The 24,239-nt window shown below is 23.3% G+C and overlaps 4 protein-coding genes across 5 annotated transcripts in view; 2 read left to right on the top strand and 2 right to left on the bottom strand.

The window, feature by feature from the left end:
• The first annotated feature begins 476 nt into the window (after positions 1–476).
• LOC117170670 lies at positions 477–1,802 on the top strand. Its single transcript, XM_033357600.1, has 4 exons — positions 477–672; positions 796–948; positions 1,210–1,359; positions 1,529–1,802. The coding sequence occupies exons 1-4, from the start codon at positions 574–576 to the stop codon at positions 1,703–1,705; spliced, it is 579 nt and encodes a 192-aa protein (XP_033213491.1). The 5' UTR covers positions 477–573; the 3' UTR covers positions 1,706–1,802.
• Positions 1,803–5,312: 3,510 nt separating this feature from the next.
• Positions 5,313–7,611, bottom strand: LOC117173148. Of its 2 annotated transcripts, none has more exons than XM_033361554.1 (9): positions 7,388–7,611; positions 7,118–7,305; positions 6,931–7,042; positions 6,793–6,848; positions 6,647–6,712; positions 6,469–6,577; positions 6,334–6,392; positions 5,639–5,836; positions 5,313–5,460 (listed from the first exon to the last, which is right to left on the bottom strand). In XM_033361554.1, exons 1-8 carry the CDS (start codon positions 7,491–7,493, stop codon positions 5,648–5,650), a joined length of 885 nt encoding a protein of 294 aa, XP_033217445.1. In that variant the 5' UTR covers positions 7,494–7,611; the 3' UTR covers positions 5,313–5,460; positions 5,639–5,647. The 2 variants fall into 2 exon arrangements, with proteins under 2 accessions (XP_033217445.1, XP_033217454.1); XM_033361563.1 differs by having other exon boundaries at positions 6,352–6,392.
• Positions 7,612–10,608: 2,997 nt separating this feature from the next.
• LOC117169512 (coenzyme Q-binding protein COQ10 homolog B, mitochondrial) lies at positions 10,609–18,995 on the bottom strand. Its single transcript, XM_033355932.1, has 3 exons — positions 18,720–18,995; positions 16,021–16,140; positions 10,609–11,103 (listed from the first exon to the last, which is right to left on the bottom strand). The coding sequence occupies exons 1-3, from the start codon at positions 18,725–18,727 to the stop codon at positions 10,659–10,661; spliced, it is 573 nt and encodes a 190-aa protein (XP_033211823.1). The 5' UTR covers positions 18,728–18,995; the 3' UTR covers positions 10,609–10,658.
• A 255-nt stretch (positions 18,996–19,250) lies between these two features.
• LOC117170413 (succinate dehydrogenase [ubiquinone] iron-sulfur subunit, mitochondrial-like) overlaps positions 19,251–24,239 on the top strand; it is a 35,750-nt gene continuing 30,761 nt past the window's right edge. Inside the window, exon 1 of the mRNA XM_033357172.1 lies at positions 19,251–19,391. Coding sequence (XP_033213063.1) covers positions 19,347–19,391 — 45 coding nt within the window. The 5' untranslated portion in view covers positions 19,251–19,346. The remainder of the gene's footprint in view (positions 19,392–24,239) is intronic.

Raw genomic sequence — 24,239 nt, 5'->3', positions numbered from 1 at the left:
ATCCTTATCTAGAATCTTAAAAGAACTTTAAATTTATTTACAGACAGAAGCTCAAATAATAAATTAAAATTTCGCGCCAAAATAAAATGGAAATTTGAGGTTATGTGTAAGAGTAGCTTTGAATTTTAATGGCGCGAAATTTAAACTGTTAATTTTTCTCTTCAATTAAAAAGTTGATGAATTTTGACCTTAATTTATTATCGAGCATCACGCAAAGAACAAATATATAGATAGCAATTAAATTGTAAGAAAATTTAATAAATTAATTATTTGAAAAAAGGGATTTTATACAATGAATATTAAAAATAATTTTTTTTAAATATCACATGGAATTAAATTTCTGGTTTTATAATATAATTTTTAATACACTTTTTAAATCAGTTAATCTCAGATTTTTAATTAATTATTTTTTTATCATACTATCGAATATCCGTTACCGTTTCCTGTTTCTCACGCTTTGATCTTGAAACCAGGACGTTAATCAAACACAGTAGGTTGTAGATATTATCGACATAAATTTTTGCACGAAATCTGATAATGATTCGCTCTTTATAAGGAGCGAAAAAATAAAAAATGATCAGTTTGAAAATTAATGGCAATGCAAGAAATTGCAAAATGTTTAAAATTGTTTTTCTGTTTTCTCTCTTGGCAAAATTTGCCCTGGGTGCTGAGGTAAGTAATTTTGATTGAGTTTTCTATTTTTTTATTTATTATTTTATTAACTTTTAATTAGAATTATTTTATAATATTTGTCAAATTGACTCATCAGAGTATTAATTTATTATTATATTTCAGCCAAATTTGTTGATCAAAGTTAAAAGTGCGGAAATGATATACAATGAAAATCCGATTATGGGGAAATGGTCGGCTGTAATTAATCCAGGAGAAAAAGAAAATTCTGTTGATATAAATTTAGAAATGAAGGATGTTGTTCCACAAGACGCTATGGTAATTACACAATTTTTCTAAACAAAAAATTCTACTTATATCAAATTTCAAAAACTTCAAATTTCTCGCTACAACTCATCGAGAAACATAAGTTCAAACTTTTCCTTTGAGCCCTTTGAGCCAAAGTTTGAGGTTATATTTAAGTGTGGTTCTACGAGATTGTGGCGCGAAATTTGAATTGTGAGTACACAATTCTGTTAATGTAATGAAAAATTTATTTCGAATGTAAATAAATAGATTAAAGAATGAATTTTCTCACAGTGCTTCATCGATTTGGACAAGGGCGATGGCAAAAAGAAAACTTTAAAAATGAGACTCTGTGATGCCATTCATGAAGTTATACTGGGAAATGATTTGTTCTCGAGACTCTCTCCAAAGGACAAGGCGCCAAAAGACTGTCCATTCCAACCGGTAATAATCGACTATTATTAATTTTTATCTTATTGAAAATTATCTAAATTAATTTTTATTGCTTATTTTATTACATTCATTGCTTAAAAAATAATGTAATTTCATTCATTTTAATTTATTCATTATGTTTGCCATTATTTTTGTAATAAAATGAAACCTTATTTTTCAGGGAAGTCTGTTTATCAAAAATTACGCCCCAAATAAAGGTTTAATTCCGCCTGGTATGATGAAAGATGGAATATTCAAATTTAGTGCTAGGTTCACAGATGCAAACGAAAACCCGTGGATTATTGGCAACTTTGAACTTGAAATAAGCCATGGTCCCCTTACTCCACAAATGGGATAAAAAATTCTTTCAAAGATGAGGCTCGAAAAAATATTTTTATTTTTAATCACTATAAAAATATTCTATACTGAAAATAAAAAAGTATTGAATATGTGCACTCAACGTAAAGAATAAAAAAAATATGATTAGAATCGAAATTATGTGAGACTTTTTATTACAATTCCCTCAATGTAAAGTAAATCATTATTGATAAGTGGTTACAAAAAACCTTTTCTTTATACAATACTTTCAGATAAAAGCATTAAAGGGACAGCAATAAATCGCAAAGCATAGAAAGATACGGCTGTTTGAAAGAAAACATTCAAAAAGTACCAAGAAGCGTGGAAATGTATAGAAAAGGATAGAAAATGATAGAAAATGATAGCAATTATAGGAAATTATATAGCCCTCGGTGGTAAAATGATAAAAAGAGTATAGACAGTATGGTTATTACACAGTGAAATCTGTGGAAAAGGATAGAAAATTACAGAAAGAATACTTGATTTAGAATGAAAATAACAGAGCAGTACAGAAGGGATAGAAAATGCTCGAAAAATATAGCATTAAAAAATAAAATAATAATACAGTATAAAAAGGGTAGAATCAGTAAAAAAAAGAGATGGAAAAGGATAGAAAACTATAGCTATTCATAAGAAAATAATTAAAAAGTGCTATAAAGCGTCAAAGGAATAGAAAATTATAAATAAAAATATAGCAAATGATAAAATGATGTATAAAATTATGGAAAAGGATAGAAAATAATATGTCTCCTATCGATAAAATGGAGAATGTATAGGTATTAAAGAGTGGAATTGAATTTAAAGTCGGGATGAAAAAATATCATATAATGTTATGAAAAATAACCTCGTTATCGAAAAGGATAGAATCGTGGAAACTCTAAATGAGATGAAAAATTATATATGGGTAGAGAATAATAAAGCTCTTTGAGAGAAAATGATAAAATGGAACAGAAATATTTATAAAAGGAAATAAAATTATTATATTTTAAAGTACTAATTTTATATATACTCATAACTAAATAAGGAAAAGGATATAAAACTATAGCTATTCATAAAAAAATCATGAAAAAGTAAAGAAAAGCGTAAAAAATATGAGAAAATTACAAATAAAAATATAAGAAATTATGAGACGGTATAGAAAATGATAGAAAATATCGGACTGTCATAGAAAAGGATAGAAAATGATAGCAAATAATATATCTTCTAGCGATAAAATGATGAAAGGGTATAGAAAGTATAGTTATTAGAGAATGGAATTGAATATAAAGTCGACATAAAAAAATAGAAAAGAATGTTATGAAAAAATAATTCGTTAGAGAGAATGAAAGAATCGTAGAAATTCTTAATGAAATGAAACATGACATATTGGAAGAGAGAAATACAGCTCTTTGAGAGAAGATGATAACACGGAACAGAAACGTATAGGAAAGCATAGAAAAAATATAGGTATTGGCATAGAAATAATATAATAGTACAGAAAAGGATAGAAAAATATAGCTCTCAAAATTAAAATAATGAGGCAGTATGGAAAAGGGTAGAATCAGTACAGAAAGTAAATAAAAAAAACATGGAAAAGGATAGATAACTATACCTATTAGAAAATTACTAATAAAAATATACAAAATTATGGTAAACGATAGAAAAGAATAGAAAATAATATAGCTCTTAGCGAGAAAATGATACAACGGAACAGAAAAGTAAAGAACAATATAAAATATAATACTAAAGGATATTATAGAATAGGAAAGATGAAAAATGGATCATCGTACTGTAGAAAATTAGAGGAAAGTATAGAAAAAATATAGAAATTAGAATGGAAATAATAGAATAGTACAGAAAAAAGATAGAAAATGCTATAAAAATATAGCTTTTAAAAATAAATTAATGATACGGAATAGAAAAGGTTAGAATAAGTACAGAAATAGATGGAAGAAAATGGAAAAGGATAGAAAAACATAGCTATTCATAAGAAAATCATGAAAAGGCACCAAGAAGCGTCGAAAAGAATATAAAATTACATATAAAAATATAGAAAATTATGGAAAAGGATAGAAAATGATATAAGATAATATATTATAGACAATGTTATAAATAATATATTATAATATAGAATGATATTCTAGTATATACTATAGTAAGAAAATGAAAAATGGATAATACTGTGTAAAATTAGAGGAAAGTATAGAAAAAATATAAAAATTAGAATGCAATTAATAAATAGTACAGAAAAGAAAATGTTGGAAAAATATAGCAATAAAAAATAAAATAATAATAAGATACAGAAAAGGGTAGAAAATTATATAAAATGAATATCAAAATATATACAATTGTGTGACGGTATAGAAAAATATGGAAAAGGATAGAAAATAATAAAGCTTTCATAAGGAAAATAATAAAAGGATATAAAAAGTATAATTATTAAATATTGTAATCGTGTTTAAAGTTAAAATAGAATCAAATAATATGAAAAATGATTTCTTGATAGAAAATGATAGTATTGAACATTCTTGGAAAAATAACAAATAATACAGCTACTCGGAAAAAACAATTAAAAATGTACATAAATGGACAGAGAATAATACAAATTTCTAGAAAATGATAGAAAAGGATAGCAAAGGATTGTATTTTTAAAAGGGTGATACAAGAAATTACAAAATTAGTTCAAAAAGGGTAGAGAATAATAAGCTCTTTGAGAGAAAAGGATAAAGCGGACAGAAAAATATAGAAAAGGATAGAAAATAATATTGAATTATAATTTAGGATACAAAAAAGGATAGAAATTAATAGAAAAATATAACTACTAGAATGAAAATATAGAGAAAGTACGGAAAAGCATAGAACCTTTAGAATTTTGTAAAAGGTAACAAAGGACAATAAATTATTAAGTTGGTTAGAAAAAAATTTAGGAGAGAAAATTATGAAAGGATATAGAAAAGTCTGGAAAAGAATAGAAAATAATATAGCTCTGACTGAAAATGATAATGCAATTATATAAAAATATAATGATTAGAAAGTGCAATCAGATTAAAATAAGAGATGAAGAAAATCGAACAGAACATAGTGGCATGAAGTATTATCTCGTTATAGAAAAGGATAGAATCGCATGAACGCTAATTGAGAAAGAAAGTGATATCACTATTAGAAACACAGTCTTCCGAAAACAGAAAAGGATAGAAAAGTATAGAAAAATGATAGAAAATGATAGTATTATTGAAAACGTAATGGGAAAAAATTCTTAAATAACTTAGAAAAAGATACAGAATAATAACTTGTCAGACACAAAATGATCAAATGAGACAGCAAAGTATAGAGAAAATAATAGAAAACGATAGAAGGTGATCCACATTTTTTGCAAATCGTTTGATAAACCTGGAAATCTTTTTCAATTCTTTCTTGAGAAGACATTTAAAAGATTTCCAAATAAAGTAAAAGAAGAATCTGGACAACTTTAACGCAAACATTTTTTTTTTCAAAGTTTTTGGATAAAACATGTAAAATAAGAAACTTTCTTTAAAGATTTCTTAAGAATCATAAAAAAATTATATTGACCAAAAAAAAGTATTGTTAAAAATACCAATTATTGTTTTACTTATCCAAGCATTTATCCCTGAATTAATAAATAATTCTTAATCAATCAAAAAAGCCTTTCCTCTAGAAATATTATAAAGCATATTTTTCAGTCTTTCTGGTTCGAATTCTTTGAATCTTCTTCGTTCTGATTGAACTTTTTCAAAAGTAGATGTTCCCATCCAGAATCTAAAAACAAATTCAAATCATTTCCACACAGAAGCTGAAATAATGAATTGCGATTTGAATTTCGCGCCATATTAATATTGAAATTAGAGGTTATGATTAAGCGTGACACCGTATTTTTATGGCGCGAAATTTAAATTGAAAAATTTTCTCTTGACTTTAAAAAATGATAAGTTTTTACCTGAATCAACTATCGAGCATCACATCGTCCAAAAATTTCACCGTAATGATGACTTCTCGAAAAGGAAAGAAAGCAGGATAGTAGAAAGTGCAAATATAAAAGGAGGGCCGTAAGTTTACTGATTGATTTCAACATTTCTGAATGATTCCTCCGAATTGGGGTCGATTTGGAAAATTCTTTCCTTTGCTTCAAAATTTTCTGCAATTTATATATTTTTTTAACCAAACTTTTTTTTATAGTTTAGTAGTATCGCTATACGATGAAGGGAACACTTACCAACCGAGCAAGGTTCTATCCTATGCTAAGTTACCGACATCAGGCAATTACCATCAATCAATAATGAAGATTTACCATCGGCAAGTAAGTCCGATTTAGCATCAGTCGATAATGCAGATGAAAAAAATTTTTTGAACTAGGTTAAGCTTATTGTGGAATAAATATTTATATTAAACGAATCAGGATTAAATCCTTACGTGTTTATTTTTTTCATGTATACATTTATTCAACAATAAATTTAAACTAGTCTTAGAAACATTGTACATCTGCATTTCCAACCGATGGTAAATCTGAATTATTGACCGTTGGTAATAACCTGATGTCGGTAAATTAGCAAAGAACAGAACCTTGCTCAGTCGTAAGTGCTCATGTAGCCGTATAGCTATACTACTTGATACTTTATAAAAATTATTTTTTACTTCAAAATTACAAACAACCTGGTCAATTTTAGAAACCGAAACTCGAAGATGCTCCTTCTCTAAAATTTAATTAATAATTAAATTAATTTTAGCATTTTTAAATTCATTTTTATTTTGAAGAATTGCGATTCTCACCTAAATATTTACTAGGAAGACCAGATTTGTATTTTGGAATAATAGGTTTTCGATATTTGAACTCTGGATCCAATTTTCTTTTTCTTGTATTCGAAATTTCAATTTCTGTCTAACATAATTGAATTCTTTTTAAATAAGAAAATAATTTTTTGTTTAAAGTTTTTTTTCTCTGACAAACCTTTTTATTTTTAACATCATTCCAGGGAATTTTGTTTTTTAATTGAACTTCAGAAATGCTTGAAATCTGTACTTAGAGTCAGGTAAAAAATAATTTAATTTTGAAAATTTTTAAATATATTATTTTATTATTTTTAATTTTATTACTGTCGGAGAAGACAAACCAGGATCTCGTCCACCACTTAACCGAGTCGAGAAAATATCTATAAAATATTATAATTATGATTAAAAATAATTTTACAAAAAAATTATTTCACAAAAATAACTAAAAATTTGCTAATTTACTCTTAAGCTTCAAGTTGGGTTGATTAACTTTATTTGTCAAAATATTTCTCGTTTTTCTCATTGTTCTTATTTCTGAAAAATATTTTTTGCCGTTTTCGCAACCGATTAAATTCTGAAAATTGAAAAAAAACCTATTCAAAATTTTTGATATTCATTTGTAAAATAAAAATTATAAATAATATAATACATTTTCCCCGAGTCCTTTTTCAAATTTCCGATTTTCAATTTTTGAAAATCCAAAATCTTCTTCTGAAAAATCATCTTCAGAAATTTCTGGAGTTTTTCGAAGTTTTTTCAATTTTTCATCAATAAAATTGATTCTAGCTTGTGGTTCTGATAACGATTTTTTTATTTTGTATTTTTCTCTTACACTTCCTAAAATGAAAAAAAAAACATTTAATAAATCAAATATTAGGGGAAAAAGTAATTTCGAATACAAATTTTATTTTTTATTTACCTGGAAATCTTGAAATCTTGTTATAATCCTGAGTGTGATAAAAACTTTTTTGATAAGGCTGGCTAGCCTCAAATTTTTCGAATAAAGTTTTAACACGTCGCACCATTTTTTAAAAATAATTATTAATTATAAATTAAATTTTCATTAATAATAGCGCACAGAATCAGATTCGAAATAAAACCATTCGATATTTTAATTCAAAGTTTTTTTTTAATAAAAACTTTACAAGATAGGTTAGACATTTGATCGTCTTTTTTCTTAATATTAATATTAAATACATATATTTTTTACATATAATACAGTTTTAACATCACATGTTTATAACTAATGACATAAAATCGGCTCTGTCACTCAAATCACTTTTTTTTATTCAAGAAATTAGCAAAAAAAAATCGGATATTATTCAGAGGTCTCCTATCTGAATTTTTAAAATATTATTTACAAATAAAATTTTTTTAATGTCTTGAAAATGCAGGTATTTAATTAATTTCCTGAGATTGTAAAATTTTCAAGAAAAAATAATTAATAATAGAAAATTGCGGAAAATATAAAATCCTGAATTGAAAAATTCCAGAATAAAAAAAAAAGACAAATATTAAAATTCCCCAGCAGTTTATAATTTAAAAAAGAAGAAATATTTCGAAATTGAGTATTTCTGAAACCATAAAATTGTTGAAATATTAAAATTCTGAATTGGAAAAACACGAAAGATAATTCCAGAAAAAGAAAATTTTCAAACTAGAAAATTTCCGAAATTATAAAATTTTTGAAATTTAAAAATCTCTGAAAATAAATGACTGAAATGATGAAATTGCGGATATATAAAAATCCCGAAATAGAACATTTTCGAAATAATAAACATGCCCAAAAAATAAATGACTGAAATAATAAAAATTGTCGAAATATAAAAATTCTTAAGAATAAAATTCCCTAAAAAGAAAATTTTCAAAATGAAAATAGCTTGAAATGATAAATTTGCTGAAATATAAAAATCTCCTTATTGGATAAATCTCGAAAAGTAAATTCCCGAAAAATAAAATTCCCGAAATAATGAAATAGCTAAAATACAAAAATCCAGAATTGGAAAAAATGGTGAAAATAGAAAAATCGCGAAAGAGAAAATCCCCTGAAAAGAAAATTTGTTAAATAAAAAATACCCGAAATAATAAAAACTTTTGAAATATAAAATTCCCGAAAAAGAAAATTTTCGAAATAGAAAATTCCCGAAATGATAAAACTGCTGAAAGACAAAAATCCCGAATTAGTAAAATACCGAAAAATAAATTCCGGGACGGATGAATTTGTCAAAAAAATCCCGAACTGGAAAGATTTCGAAAATTAAATTTCAGAAATGATAAAATTGCCGGAGTATAAAAATCCTGAAAAATAAAATTGCCGGAAAAGAAAATTTTCTAAATAGAAAGGGACGACTGAAAAATTACGAAAAATAAAATTCCCGAATTTCAAAAATGAAAATAACCGTTTTTTTAGCAATATTATTTGCTTAAAATAAAAATAATTGTATAAAAATTGTAGACAATTTTTTTTTAAACATAGGCTCTCCAGAAATATATTTTTTCAATTACTATTATTTTATATTCAAAAACTAATTTTTTTAAAACTATAAATATAAAAAAATGTCTTCCGTAAAAATGTTTCATTATTTTAAAAAAAATCTTGATTGAAAAACCATTTTTATAGTTATTTAAATTCGAGAATTTTATAATCCTACAATTTTCAAATTTGGAATTTTGATGTCGGGATTTTTCAGTCGTCCCAAAATTGTCGAAAAGTAAAATTCCGAAAAAGAAAATGATCGAAATAGAAAATTACCGAAAGAATAAAATAGCTGAAATTTAAAAATCCCGAAAAAAGAAATTTTCAAAAATAAATGCCCAAAATGATAAAATAGCTAAAATATTTAAATCCTGAATTGGAAAAATTGCAGGAATATAAAAATCCCAAAAAAGAAAATTTTCCAAATAAAAAATGTCTCAAATGATAAAATTGCTGAAATATAAAAAATCCCAAATTGAATAAATCCCGAAATATAAGAACCCCGAAAAATTAAATTTCCGGAAAAGCAAATTTTAGAAATAGAAAATTCCTGAAATAATAAAATTGCTGAAATATAAAAATCCTCAAATTCGAAAAATAAATGTCCAAAATGATAAAATTTTCGAAATGTTAAAATCACAAAAAAATAAAATTCCCGCAAAATGAAATTCCCGAAAAATAAAATTCCCTTAAAAGAAAAGTTTTGAAATAAAAAATGCGAGAAATGACAACATTGCTGAAATATAAAAATTCTGAAGTTTAAACATTTAAAAATAATAACTTTACGTATAAAAAAAATATTGATTGAAACCCAATTTTTTAAATTGTTTAAATTACAGAATTTTCTAATTCGGCAATTTCCTGTCGGGAATTTTCAAATTTGGTATTATTATAAACTGTTTGGAAATTTTATATTCGGCAATTTTCTATTTCTAATATTTTCTTTTTCGAGAATTTTACTGGGTAGGAATTTTTTTATTTTCAAGTCGCCGAAGCATTATTTATTTATTCAAAATACAATAATAAAATATTTTTATCTAAGAATTTTTTGAAATTATTCGATCTGAAATTTTTTTTTATATTTCGGATTTTGAACATCTTCTTTTTGAAAAATAGTATTATTCATAATTTTTCAGTCGCCAAAAATATGATTTATTTATTGAATATTATTAATAGTTTATAAATTGGAATTTTTCTGTCGGGAATTTCAAAATTCGTGATATCGGGAATTTTATTCTTTCGCATTTTTCGGTCATCCCAAATATTACTTATTCATTAAAAATAAATATATTGTTTAAATTCAAGAATTTTCTGGTTTCGAGAATTTTAAATTTTCGGAAATTTTATTTTTCACAATTTTTATTTATTTTTTTTGTAATTTTTTTGACTAAAAGGGTACAACTTATTCTAGTGTGCGTGTTCATATTCGAATTTTTTTTTGCCTTCGAAAATGTGTATCACCCTAATAAAAACTGTACAAAAAAAAAAACAAAAAATTCTATTTTCAGGAATAAAATTCCAAAGCTAAAATTTTTTTATTACTTAACGTTAATATTTACAACAAATTCTGAAAATAAGAATTCAAATTCAGTCACAAAGAAAAAACCACGAGACGATTCTTTCTAGAGAATAAATTTTTTTTAAAATTAACTACGACAAAAAAATGAATTATCTATTAAAAATTTATTTAAATTAAGGAGAAAATTTACAGAGATCACCTTTCTAATCGAACCGTTTTAATACAAGGCCTACCATATCTGTTTTTTGCCTCTTCAATAAAAGCGTTTTCCATTTGTCGAACAATCTCATTAAAAAATAAATTCGATAAATGAGAATGGATTATGGATTTGAATTCAAATGAGAGTGAAAAATCGATAACACAAGTTTGCGGATTATTTTTCAGACCAGGACTAAAAATCCACAGAGTATTTAAATGATGAAATAATCTTCCTTCGGTACATTCTGCCTTTACTAATCTGGGATGAATCCATGTTACTTTTGAAGTGTAACTCTCATTGATGGGAGGAAATCCAATCATCAGATTCGCCTTGAGATATCCCTTTTCTCGCTCTGTTATGTCCGATTTTTTACAGAAAGGGACGAAATTCTTGTAATTTCCTACATCGGTGACGACGTCGTAAATTTGCTCCATTGAGAACCTGGGATCATTATTTACTAGTCTTTAAAAATGAAGAGGAACATTTTTCGATTCGAATTTCGCGCCACAAAGAGAGACAAATTGGAGGTTATGGCCAAGTCTGACATTAGATTTTCGCGCGGGAAATTTAAATTAGAGTACTTAAATCTCTTGAAATTCTATGAAATCCTGTAAACTGTCATAAACAATTTTTAATATAAAATAAAATTTTGAACTAATCATTTATTTTGATGATCCATTTGTTTTTAAAGTTATATAAATATGATTTTTCTAAAAATTCATTGGAAAATTAACAATATATTTGAAGATTTCAGTACATCAACTCAAAATTTCAAAATAAAAGATTATTTTTAAATAGATAGTTAAATTTTTAACAACAAAAAAATGAATTATAAACGAAAAATGTAATGCATAATTGACATTTCAAAACAAAAATTTAATTAAAATAAAAACAGTTGAACTTATCACAAAAGATTAATTTTATACAAAAACAGATTAACTTTTAAGCAAACAGTTGCATTTTTTAACAAACAAAAAGATTAAATATTCACCTAGAGAGATAAATTTTCAAAATTTTGTAAATTGAGAAATTATTTCTAAAATTTTGAAACATCTATCGAAATTTTCTTTTAAATTGATTAAAATATTCTATATTTTTTCGACATTTTTACAAATCTTTTCAAATTTTGCCTACAGTTTTCTAAAATTGTAAAAACTTAAAAAAATTGACTTGAAATTTCTTTGTTTTTTAAATCTTCTAAATTCTTTTAAAATCTTATTAAATATTCTCTTAAAATTAATTTTTCAGAATAAAAAATCGTTTAAAATTTTCCCAGGAATCTAAAGAAAATTTTGTTTTCTTAAAACCTTTCAAAATTCTTGAAACGTTTATAAATATTTTGCTCAATAATTTAAAAAATTTATATTTGCTTTAAACTTTTTCAAATATTTTCAAATTTTAGACTTTTTCATTTTTTTTTTTAAACTTCTGCATACTTTTTAAGATGATTCCAATTTTTTCTGTTTTTTTTTAATTATGCAAAATTTCAAAAATTGTCTTCAAATCTTTTAGATTCTTTCGGCATTTTTAGAAATCTTTAGGAAAGTTTTAAAGTTTGATTAAAAATTACTTTTCTTAAAATATAAATATCATTTTTCCATGAATCTTAAAAAAATTTTATTTCAAATTTTTTTAAATCTTTTCAAATTTTAAATCATTTAAAAGCTTTTTAAAAACATCTAAGCTCTATAAATATTTTTAAAAATGTAGATTTTTTAAATTATTTAAAAAAAAATAAGAAATAAATTTTGCTTTGAATTTTTTAAATCTTTGAAAGTTAAAAATTTGTTCTAAAATTTTTTTAAATCCTACAAAATTAAATATATTTGCTTTCAAATCTTCTAAATTTGCTTTTGACAATTAAAAAAATGTTTTTAAATTTTCCCTTGAAATCATTTTTTTTTTATAAAAAAAAAACATTTTCACTTTCTTCTTGAAATTAACTTTTTTAAATTAAAAAAAAAACATTCAAAATTTCGCAAGGAACCTTAAGAAAATTTGTTTATTCTCTTAAATACACGAAATTTAAACTTTTGTATTTTGCAAAATTGAAACATATTTCTTAGAAATTTTATACAGTCTGTTTAGAAAATTGACGAAATTATTTTAGTATTCCGTATTCATTTTCAATTTTCTCGTAAAATTATTTTTTTTTGTTATCTTGAAACCTTTGAAAATCCTTAAGAAGCTTCAAAGTTTTATTTTGAAATTTACAAAAAACTATATTTTCTTTTTAATTTTTAACGATCTTTTCAAATTTGAAATAAATTTGAAATTGTTTTAAAATTTCTTAATGTCTTTTAAAAAAATTCAAATTTTTCTTAGTTTTTTTACACAAATTAATTTAAATTTTAAATACATATACTCTTAATATTAATTTTCCAAAATAAGAAACCATTTGGAATTTTTCAAGGAATCTAAAGAATTTTTTTATCTTCTTAAAGCCTTTCAAAATCCTTAAAAAACGTATAATTTTTATTCGAATTCTGCAAAAATTAACGTAAAATTTAAAAAATGACATTTTTTTTGACAATTTTGTAAATATTTTGAATTTTTTTATTATTTTAAAACTTTAATTAAATTCGTTCTAAGTATTTATAAAAACAGATTGATTTTCAAATATTTCGTTTTTAACCAAAATAGATGAAATATTTACCAGAAGAGACGAATTTTATATAAAAAAAGTTTAATTTTTAATCTGAAAATATGAATTTTTCAGAAAAAAATTTCATTTGAAACCAAATAATTGAAATTTCAACAAAATATTTGATTATTTAACAACAAATGTTAATTTTAAACAAATAGTTAAACTTTTAATAAAAAAGGATGACTTTCTAACAAAATTTTTACAATATCGACAAGATAATTAAATTTTTAACCAAAAAAGAAGAATTTTTCAACGATGAAAGATTTTTTATTCAAAAACGAAAAATATCAAAAAATGGTTGAATCATCAACTCGAAAATATGAATTTTCAACACAAAAATATAATTTTTCAACCCAAAAGTCGAATTTCTTATTAAAATAGTTGAATTTTTAACAAAAAAATTCAAATTTACAACAAAAAGGATACATTTAAAAAAAAATTATTTAATTTTAAATAAAGTAGATTAATAATGATTTACAATCAAAGAAGTTAATTTTGAAAAAATGTCAATTTTGAACTAAAAAAGATCATATTTATGCCAAATATTGAAACAGTTAAATTTTCAGTCAAAAAAAATTATTTTATACCAAAAAATATTATTTTTGTAACAGAAAAGAGGAATTTGTGAACCAAAAAGACAATTTTTTGACAAATACGTCTAATTTTCAATGATTTAGTTAAATTTCCATCTAAACAATGAATTTTTAATCAAACAATAATGAGTTTTCAACCAAGAAAATTAATTTTTAACAAAGAATTTAAATTTTACACCAAAAAGATTAATTTTCAGTAAAATCGTTAAATTTTTATCTAAAGAGATCAATTTCGAAGATAAAAAAAATGCATTTTTAACAATGTGGCTAAATTTTAATCTAAAAAAATTAATTTTCAACCAAGAAAAAAAAGAATTTTCAGTCGAAAAAATTAATTTTCGAAACATTAGTGAAATTCTTTAACCAAAAAACGTAACTTTCATAAAAAATTAATTTTTAACAAAAAAGTTAAATTTTTAATCAAAAAGATTAATTTGCAACAAATTAGTCAAATTTTAATCCAAAAATATCAATTTTGAATGAAGAAAATTAATTTCAAACGATTTTATTAAATTTTCATTTAAAAGATTTAATTTAAAAAAAAAGTTTTTAACCAAGAATATTATCTTTTAACAAATTATTAAATAAAATGATGAATCTTCAAAAAAAAAAATTACAAAGTAGTTAAATTTTCAACGAAATAGTTGAATTTTCAACCAATTATGTGAATTTTCTACGAAAAATAATAATTTTCTATAAAAAAATATGAATTTTTAACAAATTAGTTTATCTTTGAACCTAGCATTTGAATTTTCAATCAAGTAATATGATATCTCCGAGAAAAATATAATAGTTTTCATTTTAATAAAAAATATTTTTATTTTAAACCGAAAAATAATTGAATTCACTTAAAAAATATGAATTTTGAACAAAATACATGAATTTTCTAAAAACAAACAACATTTTCAGAAAATTATTTTGAACAGTAATCAAAAAAATTTAACATCATAATTAATTAAGATTAAATTTCGATAGAAAAAGATCAACGACTATAAAAAAAGAATAGTTAAATTTTAATTTAAAAATTGAATTTTCAACTAAAAAGGATAAATTAATTTTAAAAAAAAAAACGAATTTCGAACAAAATGGTTTATTCTGCAACAAAAAGTCGCATTTTTAAACAAAAATAGAATAGATCAATTTTCGGTAAGTTTTAGACAAAACAGAGAAATTTTTAACCTAGAAAATTAAATTTCGATAAAAAAAGATCAATTTTCCATAAAAAAAAGAATAGTTAAATTTTAATTTAAATAATTGAATTTTGAACTAAAAAGATAAATCTTCAACCTAAACAAAAATTAATTTTCAACCAAACAGACGAATTTTCAACGCAAAAGATTAATTTTCTATCGAAAAAAAAACAATTTTTAACTAAAAAAGATCTTTTTTTAAGAAAAAATAGATCAGTTAAATTTTTAATAAGAAAAATTAATATTCAAAAAAAAAAAAAATACGAAATTTCTATAAAATACTTAAATTTTCAACAAATTAAATAAATTTCCATTCACAAAAAAAATGAATTTTCAATAAAATAGTTAAATTATGAATTAATTTCTACTTTTCTACAAAGAAATACAAATTTTCAAAAAAAATAGTCGAATTTTCACCTAAAACATAAATTTATAACTTAGAATAGTTCAATTTTCAAGCAAACAGATGAATTTTTAATCAACAAGACTATATTTCAATAAAAAAAATCCCCCCCCCCCCAAATGGAATAGTTGAATTTTCAGTTGAAAAAGTGAATTTCAAAAATGATAAATCTGCAACCAAAAGAAAATTTATTTTTAACCAAATAGATAAATTTTAAATTCAGAAGATTAATTTTCTGCCAAAAAAGACGAATTTTGAACAAAATAGTTTGACCTAAGACTGTGAAATTTTCAACTTGAAAAAGAATAAATTTCTATTTTAAAAAAAAGTCTAGTTAAATTAGCCCTGATTCTGCAACTCTGAAAAAATAAATTATTAAAAAATCAAAATTTTCATGACACAAATTTTTTGGTCTCTTTAAACAGATATTTTACTTTTGGACTAGAAAAAAATGTTTTCGCGAACAAAAAAATGTTTTCTGTCATTTTATTTATTTTTTAAATGTTTAACTTAATAATTTCTTACCCTATTAATTTTCGACCTTCGTATTCTTTCGTTCTCGTTTTAGCCATTGTCATGTACATTCGACGTTTGTTTCCATTTTCTCCAAAATGAAGAACTATTTGTTCAATCAGGGAAAGATATCTGCAGAAAATTTTTTTATTTTTTATCAATTTTAAATTTAGGATTGATTTTTTCAGTGAATATTAATTAAAGAAGGAAAATTAAAATTTTAAGTAACAACAATTAATTATATACTAAAAATCAAAATTTCGACAAAACAGTTTAATTTTCTAATAAAGAAATGTGTTTTGAAATAGAATGATGAATCTTCAACCAAAAAAAAGACTTTTTAACAAAATAGTTGAATTTTAAATTCTAAATATAAATTTGTTTACCAAAAGACAAATTTTCAACAAAATACATAAATTGTCAACTAAAAAGGTTACATTTTCGAGAGAGAAAAAAAGAATTTTCAATATAATACTTTAATTTTTTTATTAAAAATATATTTTAATTAAATTTTCAATATAAAAAAATTAATTTTCAACCAAGAAGATGAAATTTCTTGCAAAAAGACAAATTTTACACAAAAAATGGAATAGTTAAATTTTCCAATAAAGAAATGAATTTTTAATTAAAATGGTTAATATTGAACGAAAAACAAACCAAATCTTTAATCAAAAATTATTATTTAACTGAATAGTTGACTTTTAATCCTAAAGATTAACTTTATATCAAAAGAGAAATTTCTAATGAAATACATGAATTTTCAAAATAAATTTTTATACAAAAAACGCATTTTCAACATAATAGTTCATTTTTTTACCAAAAATAGAAAAGATAAATTTTCAGTATAAAAAATCAATTTTCAACAAAATTAAATAAATATACAACCAAGAAGATTAAATTTTTATTTAAAAAAATAAATTTTCCAGAAAAAATGTAATATTTAAATTTTCAATTGAACAGATTAATTTTCAACTTAAATATTAACTATTAAACGAAAAATAACAAAAATTTCAACCAAAGAAATTAATTTTAAACTAAAATTATGAATCTGCAACCAAAAAAAATCATTTTTTTTCGAAATTGTTGAATATTCAACCTCGAAGATTAATTTTAAACAAAAAAAGATAAATGTCCAAGCAAAAAAAAACGAATTTTCAACAGAATAATTAAATATGGAACCAAAAATATAATATTTAAATTTTCAGCGTAAAGAAATTAATTTTAAAACGTAATAATTCATTTTTTAACTAAAAAAAGAAGCATTTTTAATAAAAAGTAGAATTTAATTAAATTTTCAATACAAAAGAAATTTGTTAGCAAAATAAATTTTCAGCCAAGACGAAAGAACTAGATTAGTTAAATTTTTAGTTTAAAAAATTAATTTTTAACTAACATAATAGTTACATTATTATCCAAAAATAGAATAGCTAAATTTTCAGTAATAATGAATTTTTTTAACAAAATAATTTATTTTTTAACCACAAAAACATATTTTTAACCAAAAGTAGATTTTTTAAAATTGTTATTAAAAAATCTAAGTTTAAAAAATGAATTTTATAAGAAGATGATTAATATTTAATAAAAAAAAAAGTTTAACAAAATAGTTTAATTTTCTACCCGAAGACAAATTTTCAAACAAAAGATTGATTCCTTACCAAAAAAAAGACACATTTTGAAATAAAAATAGATTGGCATTAAATTTGTAGCATAAATAAATTAATTTTTAAAACAAATTAAAATTAATTTTAAACCAAAAAGATTAAATTTCTCCCAAAAAAGAAAAATGTTGACAATAAAAAAAATAATTTTCAACATAGTAATTAGATTTTTAATCAAAAATATAGTTTCTAAATTTTCGGAAATAACAAATTAATTTTAAAACAAAATAATTTATTTTTAACCACAAAAAACGCATTTTCAACCAAAAATTGATTTTAGTTAAATTTTTAGTAGAAAATTTTTTCCCCACGAAATAAAATATATTTTCAACAAAGAATATTAAATTTCTTCCAAAAACGATAGACCTTCCACAAAAAATGGAATAGTTTATTTTTTAGTTGAAAAAATTAATTTTCACTGAAAATTATAAATTTTCAAACAAAATTTTTAAATAGTCGAATTTTCCATCGATAGACTGATTTTCAACAAAATGATTTATATTTCAACCAATAGTGGTGAATTTTTAACCAAAAATAAATTGTAGTTAAATTTGCAGCGGACAAAAAATTGATTTTCAAGAAAATAAAATAAATTTGTTTACAAAAAAAATTTAATTTCTACAAAAAAAGACAGATTTTCCACAAAAGTGGAATAAAATAATCATAAAATATAATATGGTAATTAATAATTGATAATTTTCAGTTAAAGGAGTTAATTTTTACTAAAACTGTAAATATTGAGAAAAAAATCAACAAAAAAATGGACTTCGAACAGATGGATTTGCAACCAAAAATATTAAATTTCTACAAAAAGGATTAATTTTTAACAAAATACGTGAATTTACAACCTAATAATTAAATTTAATGAAGTTTGAAATTTTAAATTTAAACGCTAAAATTGAGTGAATAATAATTAAAAAGATTAAAAATCAAACAATAAAAGAAGATTTGGCAAATTGATCAACTTAACCTGACTTTTTGCAACTTAAGATTCTCTCTCGAAAAATAGAACTTTTCAATACCATACTTATGAAATCTCTTTTTTTAACATACCTGTACATCCTAACAATTAATTTGAATTTCAAGTTTCTCGAAACATTAAAATATCCTCACAAAACTCAAAATTGATGATGAACATGAAAACGTACAAATTTTTTGACGTCTAGCAGACGAAAACTAAACCAGAACTTGATAAACTTATTATTTTTATAAAAATATCCGAATAATCAAATAATCCAAAATATTGATTAATTTTTTCCATTCATATTGTCCTTTTGCGCGTTAATTCCTAATATAAATTTATTTTTAGAAGAGGATGAAAAGAACCTGCTAAAATATATGCGAATCGTTGAGGTTATGTAACCTACTGTCAGAAATTGGAAATTTTTCTCCAGGTTAAATAAACCGAAATTGTATAAATTTTAGAAATCAAAATATTTTAATTAGAAAATTCTCCAATATGATTTTTTTAAAAACTAAAACGAGTTTTGTTACAAGTAAACGAGTTTTTTCCCAGACAAATTTAAATCTACCGCCATCAAAATGCAACTAATTATGAAAATCGCCTTGAGAGGTCGCTGGCGATAGTCGAGTCTGCTACTACATGCGAAGCGGATAATTTTTTAAAATTTCGTTTGTTATATAATAGAGTTCAAAGCTTTTAGTGAAATTTTTGTGAAAATGGCAAATATTGTCCCGCAGACGTGCAGAAATGCGTTTAAACAAGTAAGTAATTCAGGAAATTCCAGAAAAAATCGTGTTTCTTTTTCCGATTTGTAACTAGAGGACAACAATAGACATTTTCAATATGGCAGCTTCATATCTAATTGTTGACTTTTACAAGCTTTTAAATTTAAAAAATCCTTCCATTCGGACAGATTTATTTAATATTTCATATATATTTATTCCCATTTTTGAATAATAAAATAGGCTTTGGCTCTTTTGTTAAATGTGTGATTTTATTTTTAGAAATTGGATCGGAATTTTACTGTTTGGAAGTAACCTTTATTTATACTGTTAATTTCATGATTTTGTGCAATATATGTAAATATATCAAAAATCGATTATTATGTAATGTTTTGGCTTTAAAGTTCATCTTCAATATGTTTCTGGCGTTTTTGAGATTTCTTAAGCTTAAGGTCACAATTAATATTTGATTTTGAACTTTTTGCGTTGTATTTTTAAGCTAATATTTTGGAGGAAATAAATTATATTCTAGCATATATAAAATTACAAGATTCAGAATTTGTTTTTGGACATTTTCGGACTCCAAATTCTGAAATATGAAATGTGAAATTGTAGAAAAAAGTTTTCGACCGAGAAAATGCCCGTAAAGATAAAAATCTCATTAGAAAATTCCAGAATGACACTGTACAATTTCAGAATCTGGAAATTCTCAAATAATAAAATTCACGAACAGCTTATAATATTACCGAATTGGAAAATTCCGAAATAATAAAATTCCCAAATAAAAAAATTCCCGAAAAACAATTTTTCCGGATAATAAGATTCTCGAATTGGAAAATTCCTAAATGATAAAATTCCCTATCTATTTATAATATTAGGACCATTGAAAAATTTCAAAGAATAAAATTATCTACAATAAAATTTCTGAATTGGGAAATTCTCGAATAATAAACTTCCTGAGTGATAAAATTCCCGAATTAGAAAATTGCTGAATAATAAAATTCATGAATAACAAATTTTCCGAATTAGAAAATTCAAGAAAAACAAAATTTCCGAATTAGAAAATTCCAGAGTTTTTCATTCCTGAGAATTTCGGAATTATAAAATTTCTGAATAATAAAATATAAAAAATATAAATTGGAAAGTTCCGAAATGATAAAATTCCCGAACTTTTTATAATATTGGGACCATTGAAAAATCCAAAAAATAAAATTATCGACATTGTAAAATTTCTGAATTGGGAAATTCCAGAATTAGAAAATTCATGAAAAAAAAAAAATTCCCGAATTAGAAATTTCATGAATAATAAAATTGCCGAATTAGAAAATTCCCGAGTAATAAAATATTAAAATAATATAATAAAACAGTTTATAATATTGGGAAGACTGCAAAATTCCGGAAAATAAAACTGTCGAGACATTAAAATTTCCGAATCGAGATTCCCGCGATTAATAAAATTTCCTAATAATAAAATTCCCGAGCAGTTTGTAATATTACTGAATTGGAAAGTTCCGAAATAATAAAATTCCCAAATAAAAAAAAATCCCGAAAAACAAATTGTCCGGTTAATAAGATTCTCGAATTGGAAAATTCTGAAATGATAAAATTCCCAAACTTTTAATAATATTGGGACTATTGGAAAATCCCCAAAAAAAGTTACCTACAATGTAAAATTTTGGAATTGGGAAATTTCCGAATAATAAAATTTCCGAATTTGAAAATTCCTGAAAAACAAAATTCCCGAATTAGAAAATTCCTGAGTAATAAACTTCCGGAATTAGAAAATTCCTGAATAATAAAATATAAAAATAATAAAATAAAATAGTTTATAATATTTGAATGACTGAAAACTTCCAAAAAATAAAACTGTCGATAATTAAAAATTTCCGAATCGGCAGATTTCCGAATAATAAAATTTTCGAACAAAAAAATTCCCGAACAGTTAATAATATTACCAAATTGGAAAGTTCCGATGTAATGAAATCCCCAAATAAAAAAGTTTTACGAAAAACAAATTTTCAGAATAATAAGATTCTCGAATTGGAAAATTCCAAAATGATAAGATTCCCTAACTTTTTATAATATTGGGACCATTAAAAAATCCCAAAAACTAAAATTATCGACACTTTCAAAATTTCTGAATTGGGAAATTCCCGAATAATAAAATTCCCGAATTAGAAAATTCATGAATAACGAAATTCCGGAATTAGAAAGTTCCTGAATAATGAAATATAAAAAATATAAAATAAATTCCCGAAAATAAAACTGTTGACACTTTAAAATTTCCGAATCGGGAGATTTCCGAATAATAAAATTTCCTAATAAAATTCCCGCGCAGTTTATAATATTGCCAAATTGGAAAGTTCCGAAATAATAAAATCCACAAATAAAAAAAGTTACCGAAAAACAAATTTTCCGGATAATAAGATTCTCGAATTGGAAAATTCTGAAATGATAAAATTCCCGAACTGGAAAATTCCTGAGTAATAAAATTCCCGAATTAGAAAATTCCTGAGTATTAAAATTCCAGAATTATAAAATTTCTGGGTAATGAAATTCCAGAATTAGAAAATTCCTGAATTGGAAAACAATTGGAAAGTTCCGAAATAATAAAATCCCCAAATAAAAAAGTTCCGGAAAAAACAAATTTTCTGGATAATAAGATTCTCGAATTGGAAAATTCTGAAATGGTAAAATTCCCGAATAATAAAATTTCCGTACTGGAGAATTCCTGAGTAATAAAATTCCCGAATTAGAAAATTCCTGAATAATAAAACATAAAAAATTAAAATAAAACTGTCGACAGTTTTCCTAAAAATAAAATTCTCGAACAGTTTATAATATTACCAAATTGGAAAGTTCCGAAATAATAAAATTCACAACGAAAATTTTCGAAAAACAAATTTTCCGGATAATAAGATTCTCGAATTAGAAAATTTCGGAATAATAAAATTCCCGAACAAGTTCAATGTTCAAATTCGTATTGTAAATTATCGAGAATTTTATTACTCGGGAATTTTAGAGAGTCGGAAATTTTATTTTTCGACATTTTTCACTCGTCTCAAGCTGCTGAACAGTTTATAATATTATAGAATTTGAAAATTCCCTACAGAAAATTACCGAATTATAAAATTCCCGAATTTAAAAAAACTGTTAAAAAATATGATTTATTTATTTTTTAAACAATAATTGAATATTTCAATCATGATTCTGTTTTTAATGTTAAATGTATTAAAACAGTAATTAACAACAACAAAATATTAAAGTTTTTTTTAATTGTCTTGGATCAAAATATACGGCAAAATTCCGAAAATACCAAATTATCAATTTAAACAAGTATAAAAAAAAAGTTTTTTTAATCAATCATATGAATTTTTATTGGAATGCGATTTTTATTTGAAATCGAAACGTGGTTGATATATTTCATCTGTTTATTGATCGCTCGTGAATTTTTTATCGTTCGAAAAGTTTGTATTGTAGAGCTGGCAACTTGCATTAATAAACCAAAGTTAATCGGAACTTATGTCTTTTTATTGATTCCACACAATCTATATAGTACCTACGCTTCTAACATTCATTAAAAATTATATGCTCGATGTATTTTTTTTAAAAATACATTTAAAAAAGGGTACTTGACCGTCAAAATTGCGGCTAAAGGTTAAACTCTTTTGTTAAAAATTAATTTTTGTTTGTTTGCAGATTCATAATTTTAATTGAAAATTTATCTCTTTTTGAATATTTTTTTAACTTGAAATTTATCTGTTTTTTCATCAGAAAATTGACCTGTTTTTGCTGAAAATCATTTTTTTATGTTAAGAATTCTATTTTTAACAGAAAATTTAAACTATTCTATTTTTGTTGTTGTAAATTTATCTTTTGTGGACGAAAAATCAAACATTTGGTTGAAAGTTTATATTTTTTATTTAAAAATTAAACTATTTTTTTGACGATTTGTGTAATTTGTGGAATATTCATCTTTTTGGTAGGTATAAAATTCAACTATCCCAGTTGAAGATCCATAATTTTAGTTTAACATTCATCAGTTTCGTTTAAAATTAATCCCTGCAACTGAAAATTTAACTAAATTTCGTTGAAAAATCGAGTTGAAAAATGAGCTATTTGGTTAAAAAGTTATTTTTTCTTTGGATGAAAAGGAATTTTTTGCCGAAAATTGAACTATTTTCTTGAGAATTTGTTTCTTTTTTGGATAAAAATTGTATGTATATTTATTTTAAACTGTAAATTTTACTATTATTCCAGTTGAATATTTCATAATTTAAATAAAAAATTTAATTATACAATTATTGGCTGAAAAATGGTCTTTTTAAGTTGAAAATTTGTCTTTTTTGGTTGAACATTGATTTTTTAAACTTAAAACATAATTATTTCACTTCTGGTTAAAAATTTATATTTTTTAGTAATTTTTTTTAAATTCAACTCCTCCAGTTGAAGATTCATCATGTATTTGAAACTTCGTCAGTTAGGTTGAAAAATAATGTTTTTAATTAAAAATATAATTCCATTTTATGTTAAAAATTCTTTTTTCTTATTTCAAAATTCAACTAGCTCAAAACTGAATCATTTTCTTCAAAATTCGACAATTCTGTCAACATTCATCCTTCTCTTTTAAAAATACTTTTTATTCGGTGGAAAATTCAATTTTTTCTAATTGGGGGTACAAATGTATGACTGAAAACTGATCTGTTTTAGTTGCTTGACATTTTCTTCTCAAGTGATAGTCTGTCTATATTGCTCAAAATACAACTGTTTTATCGACAATACATGTTTTTTGCTGTGATTCGGATATGAATATTTCTTGAAAGTGAGTCTTTTTGGTCTTTTTTTATTCCTTTTTCTGGATCTACATTTTATATTTCTCCAATTCTG

This window comes from Belonocnema kinseyi, chromosome 1 (assembly GCF_010883055.1).
Source record: "Belonocnema kinseyi isolate 2016_QV_RU_SX_M_011 chromosome 1, B_treatae_v1, whole genome shotgun sequence".
Taxonomy (NCBI): domain Eukaryota; kingdom Metazoa; phylum Arthropoda; class Insecta; order Hymenoptera; family Cynipidae; genus Belonocnema; species Belonocnema kinseyi.
The sequence above is the reverse complement of the archived record's forward strand: the minus strand, read 5'-3'. Positions and strand labels throughout refer to the sequence as shown.

Excerpts from the sequence above, each read along its gene's own strand:
- LOC117173148 (XM_033361554.1), bottom strand. The coding sequence starts at position 7,493 with ATGGTGCGACGTGTTAAAACTTTATTCGAAAAATTTGAGGCTAGCCAG. Across the intron at positions 6,578-6,646 it reads ATGATGTTAAAAATAAAAAG|ACAGAAATTGAAATTTCGAA; the intron begins GTTTGTCAGAGA and ends CAATTATGTTAG. Across the intron at positions 5,837-6,333 it reads AGGTTGTTTGTAATTTTGAA|AAAATTTTGAAGCAAAGGAA; the intron begins GTAAAAAATAAT and ends TATAAATTGCAG.
- LOC117170670 (XM_033357600.1), top strand. The coding sequence starts at position 574 with ATGATCAGTTTGAAAATTAATGGCAATGCAAGAAATTGCAAAATGTTT. Across the intron at positions 673-795 it reads AATTTGCCCTGGGTGCTGAG|CCAAATTTGTTGATCAAAGT; the intron begins GTAAGTAATTTT and ends ATTATATTTCAG. Across the intron at positions 1,360-1,528 it reads AAGACTGTCCATTCCAACCG|GGAAGTCTGTTTATCAAAAA; the intron begins GTAATAATCGAC and ends CTTATTTTTCAG.
- LOC117169512 (XM_033355932.1), bottom strand. Across the intron at positions 11,104-16,020 it reads GAAGGTCGAAAATTAATAGG|GTTCTCAATGGAGCAAATTT; the intron begins GTAAGAAATTAT and ends TAATGATCCCAG.